General features: G+C 46.4%; 2 protein-coding genes across 2 annotated transcripts in view; both read right to left on the reverse strand.

Moving 5' to 3' along the window:
- Window positions 1–482: 482 nt before the first annotated feature.
- On the reverse strand, window positions 483–2,770 carry irf2bp2a (interferon regulatory factor 2 binding protein 2a). The gene is made up of 2 exons (XM_023278035.3): window positions 1,933–2,770; window positions 483–1,603 (listed from the first exon to the last, which is right to left on the reverse strand). The coding sequence occupies exons 1-2, from the start codon at window positions 2,768–2,770 to the stop codon at window positions 885–887; spliced, it is 1,557 nt and encodes a 518-aa protein (XP_023133803.1). The 3' UTR covers window positions 483–884.
- tomm20a (translocase of outer mitochondrial membrane 20) overlaps window positions 2,676–19,961 on the reverse strand; it is a 29,135-nt gene continuing 11,849 nt past the window's right edge. The window contains exon 5 of the mRNA XM_055018493.1: window positions 2,676–4,536. Coding sequence (XP_054874468.1) covers window positions 4,489–4,536 — 48 coding nt within the window. The 3' untranslated portion in view covers window positions 2,676–4,488. The remainder of the gene's footprint in view (window positions 4,537–19,961) is intronic.

Raw genomic sequence — 19,961 nt, forward strand, 5'->3', positions numbered from 1 at the left:
TTTGCATTCAAGCTTGAAAATATGTGGCACCACTGTAAAAGCCAAGAATGTTCTTCAGAGTGGTTAATTTCAGCAAAATTTGTGGTTACACAACGTGGTTGCACGATGGTATCACGTAGACATTCATGCACTTTCTCATTACTGACTCAACAGATTCCAGCTGACTGAACATGACTTGGCACCTATTTCTGTAACGCTGCAGCCAGTTACAGTGATGCAAACTGGAGCAAAGTTGGGAAAATGTGTCTAGTTTTTTGTTGTTGTCGTTTGTTTTTAATCCAGCCAAGCTTTTCCATGAATCAAGAAAGGCATGTGTGTAGAAGAGGCTGCCGCCCTGCAGCTTGAAACAGTAGCCTACTTGTGTTGTGCTGCGTAAATCAAGTCTCATGAGCCGTCACAACAAGCTGAGAGCCCCTATCTCATCATCTGTCCACAGCCCTGTGCAGCTTATTCACTCAAATGAAGCAAGCTCAGACAATAAGTTCATACAAGATCAGAAATTGTATTTGGCAATTTTTAAACAAGTGCATACAAGTACAGCTAAAAGCATTTTAGTTTTGCCAAGTGCTCGTAGAGTAGCATTAGTCACATTCTACGTTAAACAGGAACTGCCACCAGACCTAGAAGTACATCAAGAATTTTGTTAAACATCAACAAAGAGGAACGTAGTTCATTATAATGAGTACATACCTTTATCTTCAAAAATATAGAAACACAATGTATTCAAAAATCAAAAATTATACAACCATGTTTACGAAGTATACTCTTCCCTTGGGTCCAATATGTACAAGTCCGTTAGTTTGTTTGAATGGTATGTATGTGATATTTATATATTTATACTCATATTTTTTGCTTCCCCTCCCCAAAGAAGTGTTCAGACAAAATCAAGGGTCCCTCTCCTTTTTTACTTTCACATCTCCTGCAAGGATGGTGGCGATTTCTCCTTGCATGAAAGCCCACGGTACGTTCGAGCCAACCAGGGGACATTTCTCTCCACTTGGACAGTACACTTCACCCGTGGCACCTTGTTGCTTTATGCTTTCCCTCGAGCAGGGGAAGCAGAACTTGTGCGAGGGCACAGACGGGCACTGAACAAAGTGCGTGTCCTCCAAACGCTCGTGGCACAGCGTGCAGCACAGAGGTATGCTGCCGGGTACCGAGGAGTCCGGAATGCTTTGGGGGTGCACTTGGTCCATGCCTGGCACATGGGGGGTACCTGCACCAGACGCCTCTCTCTGCGCCAGCCGCCTCTGGTTCATGGAGGACGGCGACAGGGGGCTGCTGCTGTTCCTGCGGGTGGTGGAGTGGACCTGGTTGGCGTCCTTGGGGGAGCTGTTCCCACCTGCGTTGTCCGCCGCCATGATGAGCGCCGCCATGGGGGACTGGCCGTTCTGGGCGGCCTCAGGTGGGGTGGTGCGGGAGTGGGGGGATATTGTGGAAGGGGGAGAGGCGAAGCTTGGCGGGGGGACCGGAGGCATTTTGAGTCCGTCAGTAGGCGGTGGTAACCACTGCTGTGCGTCTCCATTGAGCTTGGCAGCTGTCCCCTCTCCCTCTGGTTCAGGCGACGCTTTTCTCTTCATGCTCCGGGGGTGTTTGCCTCTGTCTGGAGGTGGGAAAGGGTTAAACACGAGAGTTGAGTTGCACAGCTCACACGAGCGACAACAATTACACTGGAGGAAGGGAGACGTGCATTTTTTTAATTTTTTTTTGGCTGTTCTGTGCTGCACCACAGGCTACAAAACAATAACAAACACAGCAAAGGAGCAAAGAAAATGCATCCATGCAGCTTTAAATGTGCAGACACTGTACACGGTTTATCATTTGCTCATCACTAACCCACCCCACAGCCCAAACAGGTCGATGAATGTGATAAAAAAAAAGATGAAAACTGCACAATATGAGCTAAATATTGAGGCAGTGACGGGTGCCTACCTGACTTGGAAGCCGTGGCGCTGGCCTCGTAGCCCATAACCCTTTGTTGCATGGCCGCATGGTCCTTCTTGAACCTGCTGTCGAAAGTGTGCAGAGCCATCAGGTCCCTGACCGTCTTGCCTTTGCCCATCCACTCCGGGTCTGCCCTGTTTTTGTGGCTCTCCGAGATCTCCGGCGTGAGGCTGTCCGGTCTGTGCTTCTCCTTCACCTCTCTGTCGTGCTCGGTGCTGGAGACCGAGGCGGGTCTCTTGCCCAGGTCGGCGGGACTACCGGCCGCCAGTGCGGAGGGAAGCCCCATCTGGCCCGGTCTGCCGTTGACGGCGTGCACCGGGGGCATGTTCCCGTTAACCAAAGGCACTAGATTCGGGGGCACCGCGTTGTTCCTGCGCGGGTTGGGGCTCTGGCGGTTCAGCTCTGGCGGCTCGTCGGGTTTAGGAAATCCGTTAGGGACCGGGATGCCGTTCGCCTGCCTGCCGGGCTGGTACTCTGGACCCAGCCGGGGCGGGCGGTCGGAGGAGAGCGGGTAGCGGTCCAGCGGCTGCGGCGGCCGGGATCCGGGGTCTCCCGCCGCCGCAGCGTGGTTGATCGCCTGGATCTCCTTCCCGGAGAGCTGCGACTTCCCCGGCCCGGGAGACCTGCCCTCCTGAAACCCGTGAGCCCTCTTGAGCTGCCGGGCCGTCTCGATGACAAACTCAATGCGGTCTGCTCCTTCGTAGTTGACACATCCCCTGCAGACGGGCTCGGTAAAATCCCAGATCATGGCCCAAGGCATGCGGGGCAAGTCGCATAAATAACACGACTGCCTCCTGGAAGAAGCAGCGACCGCCGCGGACGACATAGCGCTGGTCGTCGACCCCCCTTGGAAAAGTAAAACCCCAAAATGCGCCTTCTTGTCCTCCGTTTTCTTGTTATTATTTCCCCCCCTCTGAGCTCCGTGTAAAGAAGAAAAGGAAAAAAAAGAATAAAGAGCAAGTTCCTTACGGTGGTGGCGGTGGTGGTGGAGAAGGAGGGGATGAAGAAAACCCTGTAAACTCGTCCTCTCCTGACTTTTCGAGCAACACGGTTGAAGTTTTAGAGGGAGAAGTTCATGTCGGTGTGTACTTTACTCCGGCGCTCCTCTGTCTATCTCTGACTCTCTACTACTGGCTCAATGTGGAGCAGCGACGTCACCACGGAGCTCTAAACGCCTGCTTCCACTTCAGTTTCTATTGACTTGATTTCTTCGACAGACCCCCCCAACCTCCCCCCGCTTTACTGCAGCCTCTGTCACTCACTGCTTTCTTTCTCTCTCTCGCTAATTTTTTTTTTACGTCTATTATTTTAATTTAATCACTTGAGCCTCTGCCAAAAAAGAAAAAAAAAACAGCTCAGCCTCACAACACCACCGCCTCCGACTCGAAGGGAATAACCCACAGCTCCGTCTTATTATTATTATTATTATTATTATTATTATTATTATTATTATTATTATTATTATTATTATTATTATTATTCTCAACGCCGAATCTGCTTCGAAATATCACCGATTCCAGCCTGCATGCGACGAGAGAGGATGTTGTTTTTTGTGGCTGTAACTTTCATTCTCCTGCTTGCTGCTGCTGCTGCTTTGTCCTAAATTCAGGCTGAAAAACGCGCTGCAGCTTGTTTTTCTCAATGCACACAGCCTCGACGCAATGAGCTGCTACTACTACTGCTGTGCAATGAATGAGGTGGGTCTACCCAAGGAAAAACAACACCTCTAATCCAATGGCAATTCTTAGATTATACACATATAGAAGCTTAAAAAAATTATATGTGCTGCAACATTTCTTCTCTTGCACACTTGCATGCTTAACTGCAATTCTCCTGTTTTATTATTCTAAACAGCAGCAGCACAAGGGCAGCATTTATAGGGCATATTTTAGGATTAATAGAAGGATTTTTTTTACAGCCCACATTTTTCCTCCACTGCTCATTTTTTTTTGTGTCAGCATGAATTCAAAATGTACTGACCCAGGCTCTCTGCGAGGGTTAGATAATATTTTCCTGGCGTGTTTATATAAAAAGAAAGAAAGAAAAGACAGAAAAGAAAAAGGCGCCTCCATTAGCCAGTAACCAGGAAGCTCTGTCATGAGGTGGGGATTTCCAGCCAGTGTGTTGTAAACTTGAATGGATTGGGGTTACAGCATGAGTATAGCTCTGCCCACATTTTATTCTCATGCAATGAATCGTCCAAATCTGTCACCACTAAATGAAATTACACTCGGATGAATCAGCTACCCAGACTAGTTAACAGTGAAAAGATTTTTTTTTAGAGATTAATGGCTTAAACTGTGTGTTGGCTGTGTGGGTATTTTTATTATTATTAATATTATTATTATTATTATTATTATTATTATTATTATTATTATTATTATTATTATTACGTGAAGTGGGGGGAGGGGGGGGGGGACATTACTAGAAACAGCTCATATACCAGAAGCCCAGCCAAAATCCCCTGAAGTAAAAGTGTAGGTTTGAACTGGAGGAGTGTCCCAGAAGTTCAGATTCCTCCCTCTCATCTGGGCTCATTCCAACTCATTGCAGCTTCGCCTCAGGCTTTGGGTGAGGCAATGCGTCTGAAACCTGCAGACACAAAGCAGGATATGTTTGTGCAAGTCCATGTGACGTTGGAAAGAGGAAGCAAGATGTTTAGTCACGTACCCTCATCCGCCTCACCCATCTACGGAACATCAGGCCATTTGGCTCCCTGCCTGCGGCCATGATCGTGCACTGTGGCATGAGGCGTTCTTTTTTTTTTCCCCTTCAAAGGGTTTCCATCAACAAAATAAGCCACTTATGTAGCTGATCTGTTACCACCATATGATTTTGTATGAATGAGCATCAACTGAAAGTGCTACACAATGATATTTCCCCTTCCAGCCTTTACGGACGTCACAAGGTCCAGTGCCCTGACTGTAAACTACTGTATTAGCACGTTGTTTTCCCATCGCCGCTTTCTCTCAAACCTCAGTCCTTGTTGAGTTGAACAACACTAGGAAGTGCTGTTAGGCTTTATGACACGGTTAGGAAATGACTGTTGCGAGGGGGCAAACTAAACAAATTCTTTCCTTGAGATTGGTGGGAAACAGTTGCCTAATGCTTTGATCCCTTTGGTTTCCACTCAGTCGATGTTTGTGCAAGAAAATAGCTGCACGGCCAAACAGCTATTATGCAAGACGGAGGCATGCTGAGATTCAATTAAATCCTAAATGACCTGATTCTATAATAAGAAGATCCACTGATTTAAAATAAAAGAGAATTAAAAGAAATGCTGCTGTGGCTACAGAGCAGAGGCAACAAAGGTCTGAGAGGAAGCCAGACATGCACAGATGGCTCTGATTGGCAATATGAACCATGTATACAGTAAAATCACCACAGTGTGACCCGGGTGGTGGCCGTCTCATTTGAGTCTCGCCACTAAACCAGATGGAGGAGCTGTATAAAGCAAATGTTGAACTTCTCTTTTTTCTTGTGCTGTATGTAAATTGAGACGTAAAGCAGCTAAATAAAGCGTGAGATGTAGGTGACGGCCAGGGGAATACCCAGCATGTGACAGCATCACGGACCTGATGAGATGACGTTATTTTTGTTTTATTGCTTTCTGAGCCTGTTCAATTTTATATTGGCCATCTTTTATTCATGGAGGCGAATCATTACAAATTCTCTGTGAAGTTTTTCTGCCTAAGCGGAGCACAGCACTGGATGTTTTTCCATGTCTTTTTTCTGCATTTCTCCCCACCAACATTTATGTTATATAATCTTTGTAGCTCAACTGCTGAGGCGAGCATCAAACTACACTGTAACATGTTGCACCAACACAAAAAGGAGGTTACAACAGGACAGTGAGAGCACATTAGTGACGTTAAACAGTGACTCGACTTGGAGATTAATAGCTACAGAGAAGCAGTAAAGGCTGGAATATATACGGAGAGTAAATGTAAGGACCGATGAGTTACAGAGTTCCTGCATTTGTAACAGGGAGAGGTAACCATGGAGATTATCACAGTACCCCAACTACCATATATATCCTGTTTACGGTGCTATTTTTAGCCACAGTTTTGCACTGCAAGGATTAGAGCTCAGATAAAAAATTTGGTGAGCTCTGAAAGATAATGAGCATCCATCTGCCTCATTAGCCACTTCCTGTTTTTCAGTGAGATGTTAGTCTGAATATGTTTTATTGATATTCTGATTCCGCATCCGGTGAAATTATGCGGGGACTATAAATCGCAATTTCAAACAAAAACAAAAATGAGGCATCCTAAGGAGTCAGCTTTGATATAGGTATAAAATGGTGGAATTCAAATAAAATGGAGGGTCGGCGGCGAAAGGGAAAAATGTGCTGGGCGGCTGGAATCTGGGGGCTGGAGGCTGCAGAGGTGATGTCATTGGGCCAGAGCAAGAGGCGAGTGAAAAACAAGTCTCTCTCTTTATTCTGATCCTCTTTACAGTCCCAGCAGGGGAAGGGGGTGGGGGGAGGAGGATGGGGGAGGAGGGGAGGAGAGGGGAGCGCTGGCACTCAGCCAAGGCAAGGGCTGCTGGGAAATGGCAAAGGATGCCAAGCAGGCCCCACCGCCAACATTAGAAGCTCACATCTTTGTTCTCAGAAACCTGGTGTGCTGCCAAAGGCCTCATTTCAGCTCCATGGCATGATTACACTGGATGTAGGCCAACTACTGAGAGCTCTCCCTCCCTCCCTCCCTCCCTCCTCTCTCTCTCCCTTTATGCTCCCTCCCTGGGCTCTCTCTCTCTCTCTCTCTCTCCCTCTCTCTTTTTCCACTGCCTTCAAAAGCTTTTCTGCCAAACATGCAGCAGTTGCCATGGCTGCAGAGAATGGAACATTAAAAAAAAAAAAAAAAAGTGAGTAATGAGTCAGGCTTGGACCCAGATGTGCCACATGTGTATCCATTTAGAAAAAAAACAAGATGGTAACATATCCCCTTAATCTGCCGGGCTTGTCAGGGGACGGACGACTCGGTAAATAGCAAAAAGGGCTGAGAGGGGAAAGTGGAGGCAAGAAAAAAATCCCTGCAGAAGAATGTAAATGAACAGCATTGTTTTCATATCCATTTTTAAACAGCAGGTAGTTTCGGTGGCTTGTAGGGCAGATTCAGTTTTGGCAGCAGGGACCAGAAAGACCTGAACTTTGCTTCTGTAATGCTTCGCTTAAGCAGACTCGCATGCATCGTGAGCTGATGACATCACTCCCTGTCCAGCGGAAACCCCCATATATTTTCAGTCACAAGCAGACGCTGATGTAAACAACCTTTCACTGGCCTTTTTTTTTTGTATATCTGCACATAACTCCAACTCACTAAACCACAATGCACCTTTAGCATTTGTATATTTGAGGTTATGTGGCCATGCTGGTGTCAAAGATTTCTTATTTATTGCCTTAAAAGGCAGTTTGGAGCCTGACTCATGGTTGTTAAGTCATTTCAGCTTGGCGACTTACTCACACAAAATGTTCAAAAGTCATTCTGCTGCATAACCCCTCACACACATTTGTAATTTCCAGAAGGACGCCATCGCTCACAGCCACTCCGACAGTAGCACTGCAGCAGTTTCTGTGCACCTGGTTTGTTCTTACACCTTGAGGGATCATGACACACACTGCTGAGGGACTTAACACATCATAAGGATGTTTGTAGTACATACTGTGTATGTACAGTAAGTGTGGGAATGTGTGTATCTATGTTAGAGGGGTGTTTATATTTGGACAAATGGCATTCTTTTCCTTGACGAAGGTTATATTTCTTTCCTTTTCTGTAGCTGAACCGTGAAGAATGAAGAGTATTTCATGCGTTATGTAACCTCTCCCTCTGAGCCAAAATAAAACTTTCCCAAAGTAGGGTTATTTATCACCGTAGCTCCTGTCTATTTTTGAGCTGCCTTGCTAGAAAATGGACTCTGACATTCCTGGTGCAGCAGTTAAAGCAGCACTCAGAGCTCAGCTTGCACATGCAGAGGATGTCATATATTCAAGCGTCTTTTTCACATCCCTGCTGTTCTTTTCTGTTAACTGATTTGCCTTTGCTCCTTTTGCATTTATTCATTCTTTCAGCTAAAATTGCATAAAACCTTGGTAAATAATCCTTAAAAGAACGCATGCACATGCATATTTATAACTCCTTTATTTAGAAGAGTTGCTTTTGGAGGAAGATCAAAGCTGCTCTTTTTCTAGTAACATTTGCCTTGAAAGCAAAAGGATATACAGAGTAATTTCTATGATGTATAGAATACAAATAACCTGACTGTGGGAGGAAAGAAAAACCAAGAATAGCAAAGTTTGACCTAATTGGAAAACCTCAAGCCTCTTCATTTTGGAGGAAACTGTTCATAGATAGCATGTGGCTTGTTGGGTTCAGGGAAGCAGGGAAGATCAGGGATAATCAACTGTAATGTATCGTTTACAGATGTTGTGGTTAAATTTGGAAAGTGATATTTCTTCTCTTTTCCCACAATTTAGCTTGAAATGCGTTTGCTTGGAAACAGCCCTTTTTCAGTAGTGGTCATAAATCAGCCGAGGTTCCCGTCACAGATTCCTCAGATGCTTCGCTGCCCTCTCTTTGATTGTCTGGTTTATGGAGGATGTTCCTCCGTACACTGCGAGCGTCCGTGCCAGAAGTGTCCTTCCTCCCCTTTTCCATAAAAGTGCAAGTTGTCACGATGGTGTGGCATTCATTATCCGCCTGTGGTTTTACAGGCCTGGCTCCCGAGCAGCTGGAGAGCACTGGTTGTCACATTCAGCCTCCCGCCGCAGGGAGAGATAGAAGGGCAGGAGTTGAGTGCCGTCCCCCTGTCTGCATGATAAAGACCCCTTAACCACAGCGTCTGGGCATCTGGGCACACGACGCCTCACCTCCCTCATCCACTTCAAAGCCTTGTCTCAGAAAACAGCTTGCTGCGAGGAGCCGAAATAGAAAATAGAGCTCTGATGACAAGTTCAACCGTGTGCATGTGAATTCAAGGACAGTTAAGACACACTGAAGGATATTATTGCAACTTGAGTCCTTTTTTTCATTGTGTTGGGCATTAATTCTGTCTGCAGTGATAATACTGGACTCACAAATGCAATTACTTAAACCTGGTCCCACTGCTGACAAGGAAAAAATAGTTGGAAAGATTGTTCAGGAGTCCAGAATTTCTGTGGCAGTGCTAATAATATAAGGGATGGTGTGATATTATCAGTCAAAGTGTGCGTAGGGACAAGTTTAGTGAGTATAAAAGATCTTGTACTTCAACATTCCTCAAATGCTCTGTCCATATGACCTGCTATATGTGGTGTCAATCTATAAATAAACTGAGATGTTGTTGTCTTTGCTAGGACACAAAGTAGTGAGCAATGCTGAAAATACAATGACCTGTAGAAGACTCACCGACACAGATGGAAAAATCCCATAAAAGGCTGTTTTCTGACAGCAGCTACTTACCTTGCAGCAGCATTAACTCGTCATTCAAGAGGACAACAGTAAATCCGTAACATATTTTATGAGTATATTGAATTTGAATCTATTACAAAACAAATCATTACCTTTTTATTAGTATTACTTTAGTCAGATTATATTTTTCTGTGAAGAAAGCGACAGGCTCTGTTGAGTGAAATCTTCAGCCAAAACTACAGAAACAGGATCCAAGTCAGTATAAATTGGAATTACCCATGAAGACAGATCAATTCTATTCCTGTGTTTTTGTCTATTAGAGCTCTTATTTTTTGCTGAAATGAAAGTGGTGACAGCTTCTGTTTGGGACCTTAAGCTCACATTGCTTAACACTGTGAATTTCAGTGACAAACTAGTTTTGCAACACAGACAAAGACAGATGTTGTCATGCATACGATCATTATTCCTAACAGGCACATAGTGAGGAGTTTAGTCACCACAACAGGCTCAGCTGAACTCAGGCTACAGTAATACTGTGGGAAGCACATGGGGTGACTACTAGGGCCTTGACGCAACAGCAAAGTCCCGAAGGACGGAGCGGGGAGAGCGCTGTGGGAAAGTTCGGTGCCCTTGAAGGAGCCTGATAACGCCCAAGGTGATATGAACCCGCGTGTTTGTGTTGTGCAAATTTGTAACGACTACAAGCACAGAGCTGATAGTGAGCCGTCTTACACCATGTGTTTGCACTAAAAAAAAGTGCCTGTCCAAAGGGCAGGTCGAGCTGGGTGTGGTGAATGTTATCTGTGCCATTTCAGTGTGTGAGTGTAATGTTACACTGGGTGTGTGTGTCAGGTTTGTGCAGAGGCTGTTTTCAAACTGTTTTAACATATGAAAGGTTGTGATTATCCCCCCCCAGCCTTCCTTCTGTTAGGTGATGGGATCCACATTGTTCAGCAGGCCCACAGATGTGTAACTCGATCTTGCTCTATGCAAATCATTTGAAAGCTTTTTCTTTCACCAGAGAGGGATAAAGTTCACCTACGCTGCGTTGCCACACAATGGGAGGGAGGAGCCAGACAGCCTTGAAGAGGAAACGGTCTCACACCGACTGACAAGTCTAGCTACACCCAGGGTTGCCCTGAAGGACGACGACCCAGCGCCCTCCCCTCTACTTCTACAGTTTTATTTTCACATGTACACATCTGCTCTGTTCATCTTTGCAGAGCTTCACTTCTGTCTTCCTTCCTGAGGGCGTGTGACGTGGCTCTTGCTTTCTCCCCTCATGATTAAAATCGCTCTGATCAAAAATGCCATTGCCCAACAAACAAGACGAGCAAAGTTCACCTCCCATGTAACTGAAAAGAAAAAAAAAGAAGCAGCTTTCCAGCTCTCACATGATCGTTGCCAAGTTAACCATTTACAGCAGGGAGGAAGAAGACAGAGAGGCTTATTCTGGGTAAACAGGCGGCTGTGTTTGCTGTGTGAACTAGTTAACCCGGCTATTCACTACCTCGCCTCTCTGCTCATTAACACTCGACGTGCAGGAACATGAAACTCGTCATGCTACGAGTCGCTGTGCACCGAGACAAACCTGCTTCTCTCTGCCACTAAACAATGCAGCCCGAGTGCCATTATGAAACCGCTCTGTCACAAGACCTGCGCCTCACAGGAATGCTGTTGTGACACATGTGTGCTGTTGACACAAGGGTTAAACATTGAACCGCTCACACACACTCACACACACACACACACACACACACACACACCTCAGCTGCCAAAAGGGCGGGAGCTTTAACCGCTGCAGCACCAGTTTGTATTTATCTTTCCACTTCGGCTGGCCGCGTCCTGCGTCGCCTCCCAACAGTTGTCAGGGTTTATCAGAGGAAAAGTCCCCTCTCCTCTGACTGCAGCCAGGTGCACTACAGTGTAATGATTCACACAGCAGACTGCCTCGCATGTTTGGAGCTTTGCAGAGGTCGCCGGGTGCATGAGTGTGTGTTGCCTGGATGTCATGTGGTGCAGATCTCTGCCTCGGTGCTGGTGCAGAGAGTTCAGCAGGAGTTCAGCACAAATTCATTATTCATGCGTTTCTGTGTACCAAATGATGGCACCATGGAGCCTTTTTCTGTCTGAAAAGGTCCCTGCGCTTGAATGTTCCTCTCAGAATAGTTCAGTATATGTTTGGAGGATTTACACGTTGGCATGTGCTAAGTGCAGGAAACGTATCTGTGTTATTCCTTACAGAAGGGTGTCTTTAGTTTAATGTGTGTTGGCAACACTTTGAAAAATCCCTGCTTAACAATTCTAGGAAAGCCAAGCCACCTGGAAATCTCATGACTTCCTGAATCTAATTCCAACCCCAGCTATCAGTCTGTCTGACTAGCAGCTTTCATTGAGGGGTGTAAACACTGGATGTCAGGCATGTTTGCCAGAGCCAGTGTTGAATCAGGCGTTAGTGCTCATGTAATGCCTGCAGTGAACTCAAATGGCCTAGCAAAGCCCTGATTATATTTTCTCCCTGTCTAACAGATTTATAGTACACTGTGAACTCCACTAGCTGGCGTCACAAACAGGTCTCTGCACACTCTGCTATTCTTGTTGTTTTCAAATGCAGGCTGCACTTTACTCCAGCCATATAATAACAGACGTCAGTGAAGGCTGGCAGTTTGGATAACCTGCAATTGCAAATGTGAATGTGCACACAGAGCAAACAGGGCAATAGAGAGAGACAGAGCAAAGGTATGACACCACCAAGGGAGAATCCAGAACAAAATCCCCTCTCATGTCGCAGCGTGCTGTGTTGGTGGACCGTGACCTCATCCAAAGTTTACACGCAGCCGCCTCATGCTGCTTTGTTATCTTCAAACCAGCACATTCCAGCCCTCAGCGGCAACTAAAAATGTCAGCGTGCAGATCCTGCTGCGCCGCGAGAAACACAAGCAAATAAAGCCAGTGAGCAGGAGTACATTTCATAAAGTGAAAATGCACAGGCAGATGCACACTGTCAAAAGCAGAAGGGTTGACATGTATATAGGTCATTTGCAGACTGATTGGAGCTTTGCGTGTCTGCTTACTCAGCAGCCTGCACAGAGCTCAGCTCGCTTTCAGTCTTTTTTTAAAACAGACCACGGGGTAGTAAATAGCTACGAGGAGGATCACAGCCTTCACAGCTGATTGGCTTGATGCTCGCCTGACATAAACAGGAAGCCAGTCGTGCAAGTCAGAGAGGGGAGCGAACAAAGACGGAAGGACAAGAGACAAGCAGAATGTGGTGGCAAAACAAAGAGAGAATGTGTAAAAGCCTGAGGGATTTAGATTTGAGAGAGAGAAAAAAAAGTCTTTCTGTTTGTAGCATGCCATGTGACTCATGGAGGAATTCAGCCTGTGATTCAGTTCTCTGCATTGTCAGCAGGCACTGTGCAATGATAATGGGGATGATGTGTAAAGTATGGTGTGTTTGTATTGGCAACAGTCGGGCAGGAGACCAAAGAATGATGCCAGTCATACATTAGAAGCACATTATAATTATTCTATTGTATTCTTGCACTGCGGTGTATTGGATAAAACATTATCATTTTATTTTATCTTTATATTTATATCCAGTTTGTTAAACTGTGAATGAGATCTGGGGTCACCTTGAAATATTAAACTGCTGCTGTGAGTCTAGAAACCCGGCTCCTGCATATATTTACACCTCTCATTGTATACGTCTTTTTCAAGCGTATATGTGAGACTAAATGATTTAAATTAATTCCCGTTTTTTTTATCAGGTTGCACAACTGAGATATTACGTAAGTGAAGCATAGAGTGACTAAAATGATTTCACTTCCTTGTAATTTACCCTTTTGGGTAAGCACTATACAAGTTCCCTTTTTACGCCTACTGGTGTATTTTCTCCCACAGTCAAGAAGACGTACATATTTAGGAGATTTATCATCAGCTGTTAGTTCATAAGTAAACAGATAGGAGTTAATCGAGCACCCTGATGGTGACATATTGTGCTGTATTCTCCTCGGCTGGGTGTTATACTGTGTGTGTGTGTGTGAGAGAGAGGTTGTTGCGTGTTTCTCACAGGGCTGTGACAGGGCAAAAGCACCGAGTGGAAATAAGGAGTGACACATCAGGCCTGCTACCCAAAGAGCTTTTAGAAAAACAGCCCTCCTCCCTTCCTCCCCCGTCAGCCTACTGTCCCCATGCCTGGCTTTGAAGGTCAGATGAGAAACAAGAGAAAGCGCCGCTGCCACCTCCGACTGACTGGTTCAAACAGGCCCTGGGAGGGAAGGGGGTGGCGGAGGTGGTGGGGTGTGGGGCGTGGCCCTCTGAGCATGCCCAGTGAGGAGGAATGCTGTGTGATGGCAACACAGTGGGCTCTCCCATCTGCTGATGCAGTGTGCACTTCTCGCCCCCGGCCCTTTTCCATCCAGTCTAGTGAGCAGCCAGATCAATTTACTGTGGAATGAACACAAAGTCAGCGGCTGACGCACACACACACACACACACACACACATTCTTTATGTACGACAACACAGAGCCCTGCACTGCACTGCAGCAGGCCCAGTAGCACGCAGAGGAATTTACTCATGCATGCAAAAAAAAAAAGAAAAGGTTGAATCAAAGGGTTGATATATTATTCAGGGAAACTCCCTCTATACTCCAGTTGAAGTTCGCAGCTTCTTCATCCTCTAATCTCGCTCACAAACAGGAGATATTCTGGCTACTTTCCTCTCCTCCAAAGTCTTGTAAAATATTGCTGATTCATCTGATCCACACAGAGAGGTGCTTTCATTTATCACGATGGCTGCTGCGAGCATCTCTGGGATGAATGGCATCGACTGACATTTTCATTGTTATTTCATCACCCCTGTTTGGCTAAAATGCCAGAACAAGAGGGATCATTTCTGGAGAATGCTATTATCTTTCTCCAGATACACAAAGCGAAACCATGTGTGTGTGTTTCCCCTTATGAATAATTGAGAAGTCCTGCCTTGTGCAGCTGAGCAGTCGCTGACTAGGCACCCTGGGTGGCACTCTTAACTACTGTGACAAAATGGTGTAGCATGAAAAGTGACATTTATTGTCATACCTACCTGTGTGCGACGAAGCACAAGCAAAACAAACGACATGTTTGAGCAAAAACTTTGAAAGCTCCAATAAGAGCTCCAAAAATTTCCTCGGTTCAATGGAAATCAAAGTGGAACTCAGTTCTACCTGCTCGCTCTTAGATTATATGAATAATTGAAACATATTGTGAGGGGATCTAATGTGTTCTTTTATTTGCAGAGTCACGCCTGCGCTTTCTGATATGCTAATGAGCCTCCCCTTAAGTAATTGAGCTGTGCTGTAGAAAATCAGCCCCGGCCTAATGGCGCATTGTCTGGAGGATGATCAAAGAAGCAGCCGAGATGAGGAAGCGATGTTCTCCAATGATCCACAGATGACACTGATAATGAGGCACTTGAAGGAGCTTGCAGGCGTGACGGACACTGTGGCCGCCGCCGTCACGAACCCGCTAAGAGAAGCAATCGAATTCTATTTCAGCCCTCAATCAGATGGGGATTTTTTATTTATTTCTTTTAGAGTTAGATGTCCTTGTCCTTCATCTCCCTGCCCCTCTCTGACCCTCAACCCCTGAACCATTACAGCCCACTCCAGACTGAGCGCTGTAGCCTCTTCGCCGCCCCACCTCTCCTCATCTCTTGCTTCTTGCTGGAGGGTTTCTAAATCAGGAGCATCTGACATACTCGCCACCTACTCATGTGTCACTCCGCAGCTCCCCATGACCTCGATCCACCCTCTTACATTTGAATATTGTACACGCTAATCTCCCTATAATACTTTATAGCCATCCCATGTTCAAACACATCCCTGTGACCACATGTACACACAAATAATGCCAGCGACACACAGGCAGCTGCAGTTCAAAGCTTTAGCAACAGCCGTGTTCCATTGTCTGACCGGGAACTGACTGACATTTGAAGCCAGCGATGGATGCTTTTAAACGCTTCTATTCTTTCTCTCGCCTTCCCTCTTATTTGCTCCCGCCATCCGTCCCTCTTTGTCCTCCGCTGCCAAAACACTTGTCATTCCTGTGATGTTTTGGGTATCGCTGAGGTCTGCCTAGATACCGCAGTGACTCGGATTCTCACACAGTAACCGGGGAAGAGCAGAATGTGCTCCTTATTTGCCTCCCACAGAAGGCAGACACTCAACCCAACCTCTTCACTGTCAAAAAGGCGACGGAGATATACTTGGCAAGCTGTGTTTTGCACCCAGCGCCCTCCTTCTTCTTTCCCCTTCCCAGTGTGTGTATGTATGTATCTTTCAAGCCCTTCATTTCCCAGAAAGGAGCCCAGGATTTATGAGTGCATGAGCTGCCGCCAGCTACATCTCCAGAGAAGGATGAGTGTTTCCTGCAAACAGTGAGGAGGGGAGGGAGCACTGCTGTGTGTGTGTGTGTGTGTGTGTGTGTGTGTGTGTGTGTGTGTGTGTGTGTGTGGGTGGACAGCTCCCATAGAAACACTATCCAGTAACACTTGAAGAGCGTCATCAAGGGGAGGTGTGCTGTGTGTGAGCGTGGAGGAGGCGTCTTTCTGAGAAAAAGCCCATGAGCCCGGTGGACCTGTGATTGACATTTAACTCTGCTGATTACTGCCCCTCAGGGACACACTCCTGACAACAGCTGCTGCTTCAAACTGCCCCTGAACTATTGCTAACTTCAGGTACACCAACTGTGTCCAAACCTGAGTTGTCAGCGCAACCATAGTATCCAGATCCTCCTGTCTGTCTGTGCTTCCAGGAACACTTTGCAGCAACCTGACACAAAAGGACCACACGCTGCCTCACAACAATCCTGCTGAACTGGCATGTATTTGCACAGTAACCGAGCCCTTCATCATCACTCTTCCCTTTATCCTCCGCCATCGGGTGCGGACGTGAGGAGTAACAGTGACTTCATGGTGAGTTGTGTAAGAGCGTGGGGCGAGGCTTGAAAAGCGAGCCATGTGAGACAAGTGAAAGTGCTGATGCGGCGAAAAGAGAGCCAGTGTTTCTGGAGGCATGCAGATACAGAAACCCCCCCCCGACAGAAGTCAGATGTCAGAAAGGACAGACGGGGGTCCGGGCTCAGTAGGGGGCTGCGTGGACAGTGTGTGGTGAAGGGCCAGATATAGGGGGGGAGGAAGGGGGGAATCTATTCCAGTAGAGAGAGAAAGGTCGCAGTGTAAGCTGATAAAGGCAGGAGGCAGAGCTTGGGGCTGCTTCCAGGCCAGCTAGTCAGCTGACGCTTGCAGCTGTGTTTGGAACATCAATATGAGCCTTGTTCAGTCTCTCCCCCTCCTCCCCTCTAAAACTCTCTTTCTCCCTCCCTCCCTCCCTCGCCTTCTCACTCGGCATCCCCTCTCACCCCTCCTCTCCCCATCACGCTGTTTCCTTTTCTTTTTTTTTCCAGCTCTGATTTATGAAAGTAGGGCATGTGCCCATAACTGCTGCATCAAGGCACATGGCTGAGCCTCCAGAGGCACTAAGGCTCTGTTTACATCAGCCCAGACAACTGCACCGCATTGCACAATCGCCACAGGCAAGCTCTGTTATATAAAGCACGGGGCCACGTTGGCTCCGTTGTTTTTGTTTTTCTGGTTCGCCCTTTCTCCACCTGTAATTCCTGAACTGCACAACTCGGCCCTCTGATCTTTGACACTTCACATAAGGCAGCCCTTTAGCCGAGGACCGAATGTGTCGATCAAAGCACTCGGCGTCAAATGGGGAACATTCATCAAGCATATTTGGATCAAGCAGCCAGGGAACAAATCCAGGAACTTCAATAGCTGTTTTTTTTCTTTTCTCTTTTTTTGTGAGTTAGTTGTTTGCAGCTATTTCACTCTTGCGCAGGATTTTGTCGGCCTTGTGTCAGAGGTTTATTGTTGAGAAGTACTGGAGCATGAGAATATTAGAACAAAGCGAGCGACGAATGCTGTGATACCAGAATGCGAGGCTCAGAGCATGCATGTTTGTTTGGGGATGACAATTAGTCCCAAATGAAGCACAGAGGCACTTCAGGATCAGTTTCCATGACAACAAATCAGACTGCCCAGCCAGTGGAAGACGGAAAAATTAGTTGTTAATGAGCACGAACAAAAGCGTTTCAACCGGGAGCTGGAAATAAATACTGATAGACAGTAAAACTGCATAATCATGTTGCGAGCGTGAGGATGCAGTGAGGCAGGTTTGAGGCTGGATTTCGATGATTACTGAGAGTATCTGTGTGAACAAGCAGGTCAGAGGAGTGGATGGATTGCAAAAACATACCATCGTGCTTCGTTTTTAATCATCTGACACACAGATGGCATTTAATGGGTGTAACCTGTCTTTGAAACGATCTTAATGAAAGCTGAAAAACATGACCAGCTGCTGTTATCACAAACCATTAACCCTTCGTGTAATTCACTTGATCACAGACCACATTTTTGCTGTTAAAAACCAAACAACTGAGCTCAGGAGTGAGTTCAGCGTAACATTCTCTGTCTGCATGTTTGCTAAACCAGTGCTGACTCAACAACAGGCTGCAGCTCCACACCTGAGCCTCCTGGACTACAAGGACACACCACCGTTTACAGCTGAAGGAGTTGGACTGTTTGTGATATTTGTGCCTGCTTGTGAGTCATTCCAGGCTGGAAGCCTTCTGTGTCAGAAGCAGGGTCAGTGCAGTCAGATCTGCACACAGGATTACACTCATTACTCCAATTTCTCTGCACATGAGGGGAATTATTGGAGATGCTGCTTAGCATGGAGCGGAAAGCTTACGCTGCTGCCTTTGTTTGTGTGCCTCTCCCAGAGACGAGAGATGCACCGAAGTATTAATATTCTCTGACAGGAAGGTGCAGAGAGGGATGAAAACCATCTTATTTTTCAATCCAGAGCCCGTAACCTAAATAAACGTTTTGTTTTTTTTTTGTAACCCTCAGAGATATTTCCCCCCCTCCTGCTTGCAGTCTTTGTTGCTGGCTGCTGTCTTTGTAGAAGTCCTCGTATCCTCTGCACTCCCTCCACCCACTCCCCCTCCCAACGCCCACGCTGCTGCTCTCCTCCACTCTCATAACTCAGCTGTTACTTGGCAACATGGTCCCAGCTGGACCCAGCATCAGCCGCGTTGCCACGGCAACAGAACGCACACACACAGACACGGTAAACATGTCGGTTTTTAAAGAACGCAGCACTACATGCACAATAAAAACCCACATGTGTATTCAGCTCTGACTCGGTGCTGAAACATCCATCAAAGGAGGAACGCCCAGATTAATCAAAGCGGGAATGATTGCCAGTATAATCTCATGCACCTGCAGCATCTTTACATCTGCATGTTTGGTAAAAATAGAGAAAAATAGATTTGGTGGTGTACGGCGTGATGTGATGGATCATTGATTCTGCACAGTAATTCCTCTTCGGAGAATATCCATCTGGCAGCATTCATTTAACATTTTCTGTTTTCACCTCCTCTATTAATTTCGCCCTGTGTCACCGTACATTTAATGCCGAGATCGACTCACAGCCTTGAGCGTGTGGTTCTGGGAAACAAACCTCTTCTCCACGCTCTGGGTAACACCGCATCTGTCGTCATAGCAACCTGATCCATCATCTGCAGGGGGATCAATTGATTCATTATTGAGTGAGGCGCAGCCCCCTTCTCTGCTTCCAGTTCACGTCTACTTACTCTGCCTTCAAGCATCCATTATTGACGTCCAAGCCTGCCCACTCACTGGGCTGGAGAATAGAGAGCTGTCAAGTCTCCCTCATAGAAATATAATTCACATTCTACATTTTCTAAGAAAAACAGTGTGCCTGTTGACTGGCGTGGAAATGTACAGGGTCACAGTATGAGGCAGGTAGAAAAATGCAATTTGTCCAAGATGCTGTCTTCATTCTGTTGCACATGTAAATGCAATCAGATTAGATCACACTTCTTAAAGAGGAATAATTCAGACATCTAACCTCAAATCATTCACAGGTCATTCCCACATGTGGAAATCGTAAGGAGCTGGAGGAAAGAGCATTGTAGGGCGTGAGCGTCTTTGTTGTACAGACATGATGAATTAGCATCAGATGAAGCCTTAAAAAAGGAGGGCTAAATGTAACGTGACACATATAGCCTGTTCAAAACACTGTTTTCTGGAGCAGGGCATTTATAGCTGCAGGGGAAGACACGCTTTGATTCTAGTCTGTCCTCCACTGTGTGGCTGCACACCTAAGTAGAGCCTGCAGGCAATGGGATGGGTGTGGAGCTCCAGTTTCAGGGAAAGAAAGCTGAGGGAAGGAAAAAGGGAAGACAAATGTATGTTATAGGAAAATGTGTGCTAAATGGATGATGTCATCTGCGGCACTTTGACATTTTAATGTCATCTCTCAGGGAATTACATCATTAGCCCTTTTTCCTGGCCCGACTCAATGCTGGGAAACCTCCTAATGGATGTCAACAAGCCATCCCTCTGGAAGAATGGAGCGGTGGGGGTTGGGAGGGTAGACAGGGTGTGGATGGTGAGGTGGTGGTGGTAGTGGGAGTGCTTTTGCTAAGCTTTTCACTGAGCCATGTGAGAGCGAGGCCTCACACTGTGCGTCATCTGGACTAAAAGCCTT

The sequence above is a fragment of the Amphiprion ocellaris genome, chromosome 16 (genome assembly GCF_022539595.1).
Source record: "Amphiprion ocellaris isolate individual 3 ecotype Okinawa chromosome 16, ASM2253959v1, whole genome shotgun sequence".
In the NCBI taxonomy this organism is placed as follows: Eukaryota; Metazoa; Chordata; class Actinopteri; family Pomacentridae; genus Amphiprion; species Amphiprion ocellaris.

What these genes read in the sequence shown, in the direction of transcription:
- irf2bp2a (XM_023278035.3), bottom strand. Translation starts at nt 2,770, where the DNA reads ATGTCGTCCGCGGCGGTCGCTGCTTCTTCCAGGAGGCAGTCGTGTTAT. An exon ending in CGCCACGGCTTCCAAGTCAG is followed by an intron (nt 1,604 to 1,932) that starts GTAGGCACCCGT and finishes TCCCACCTCCAG; the next exon opens with ACAGAGGCAAACACCCCCGG.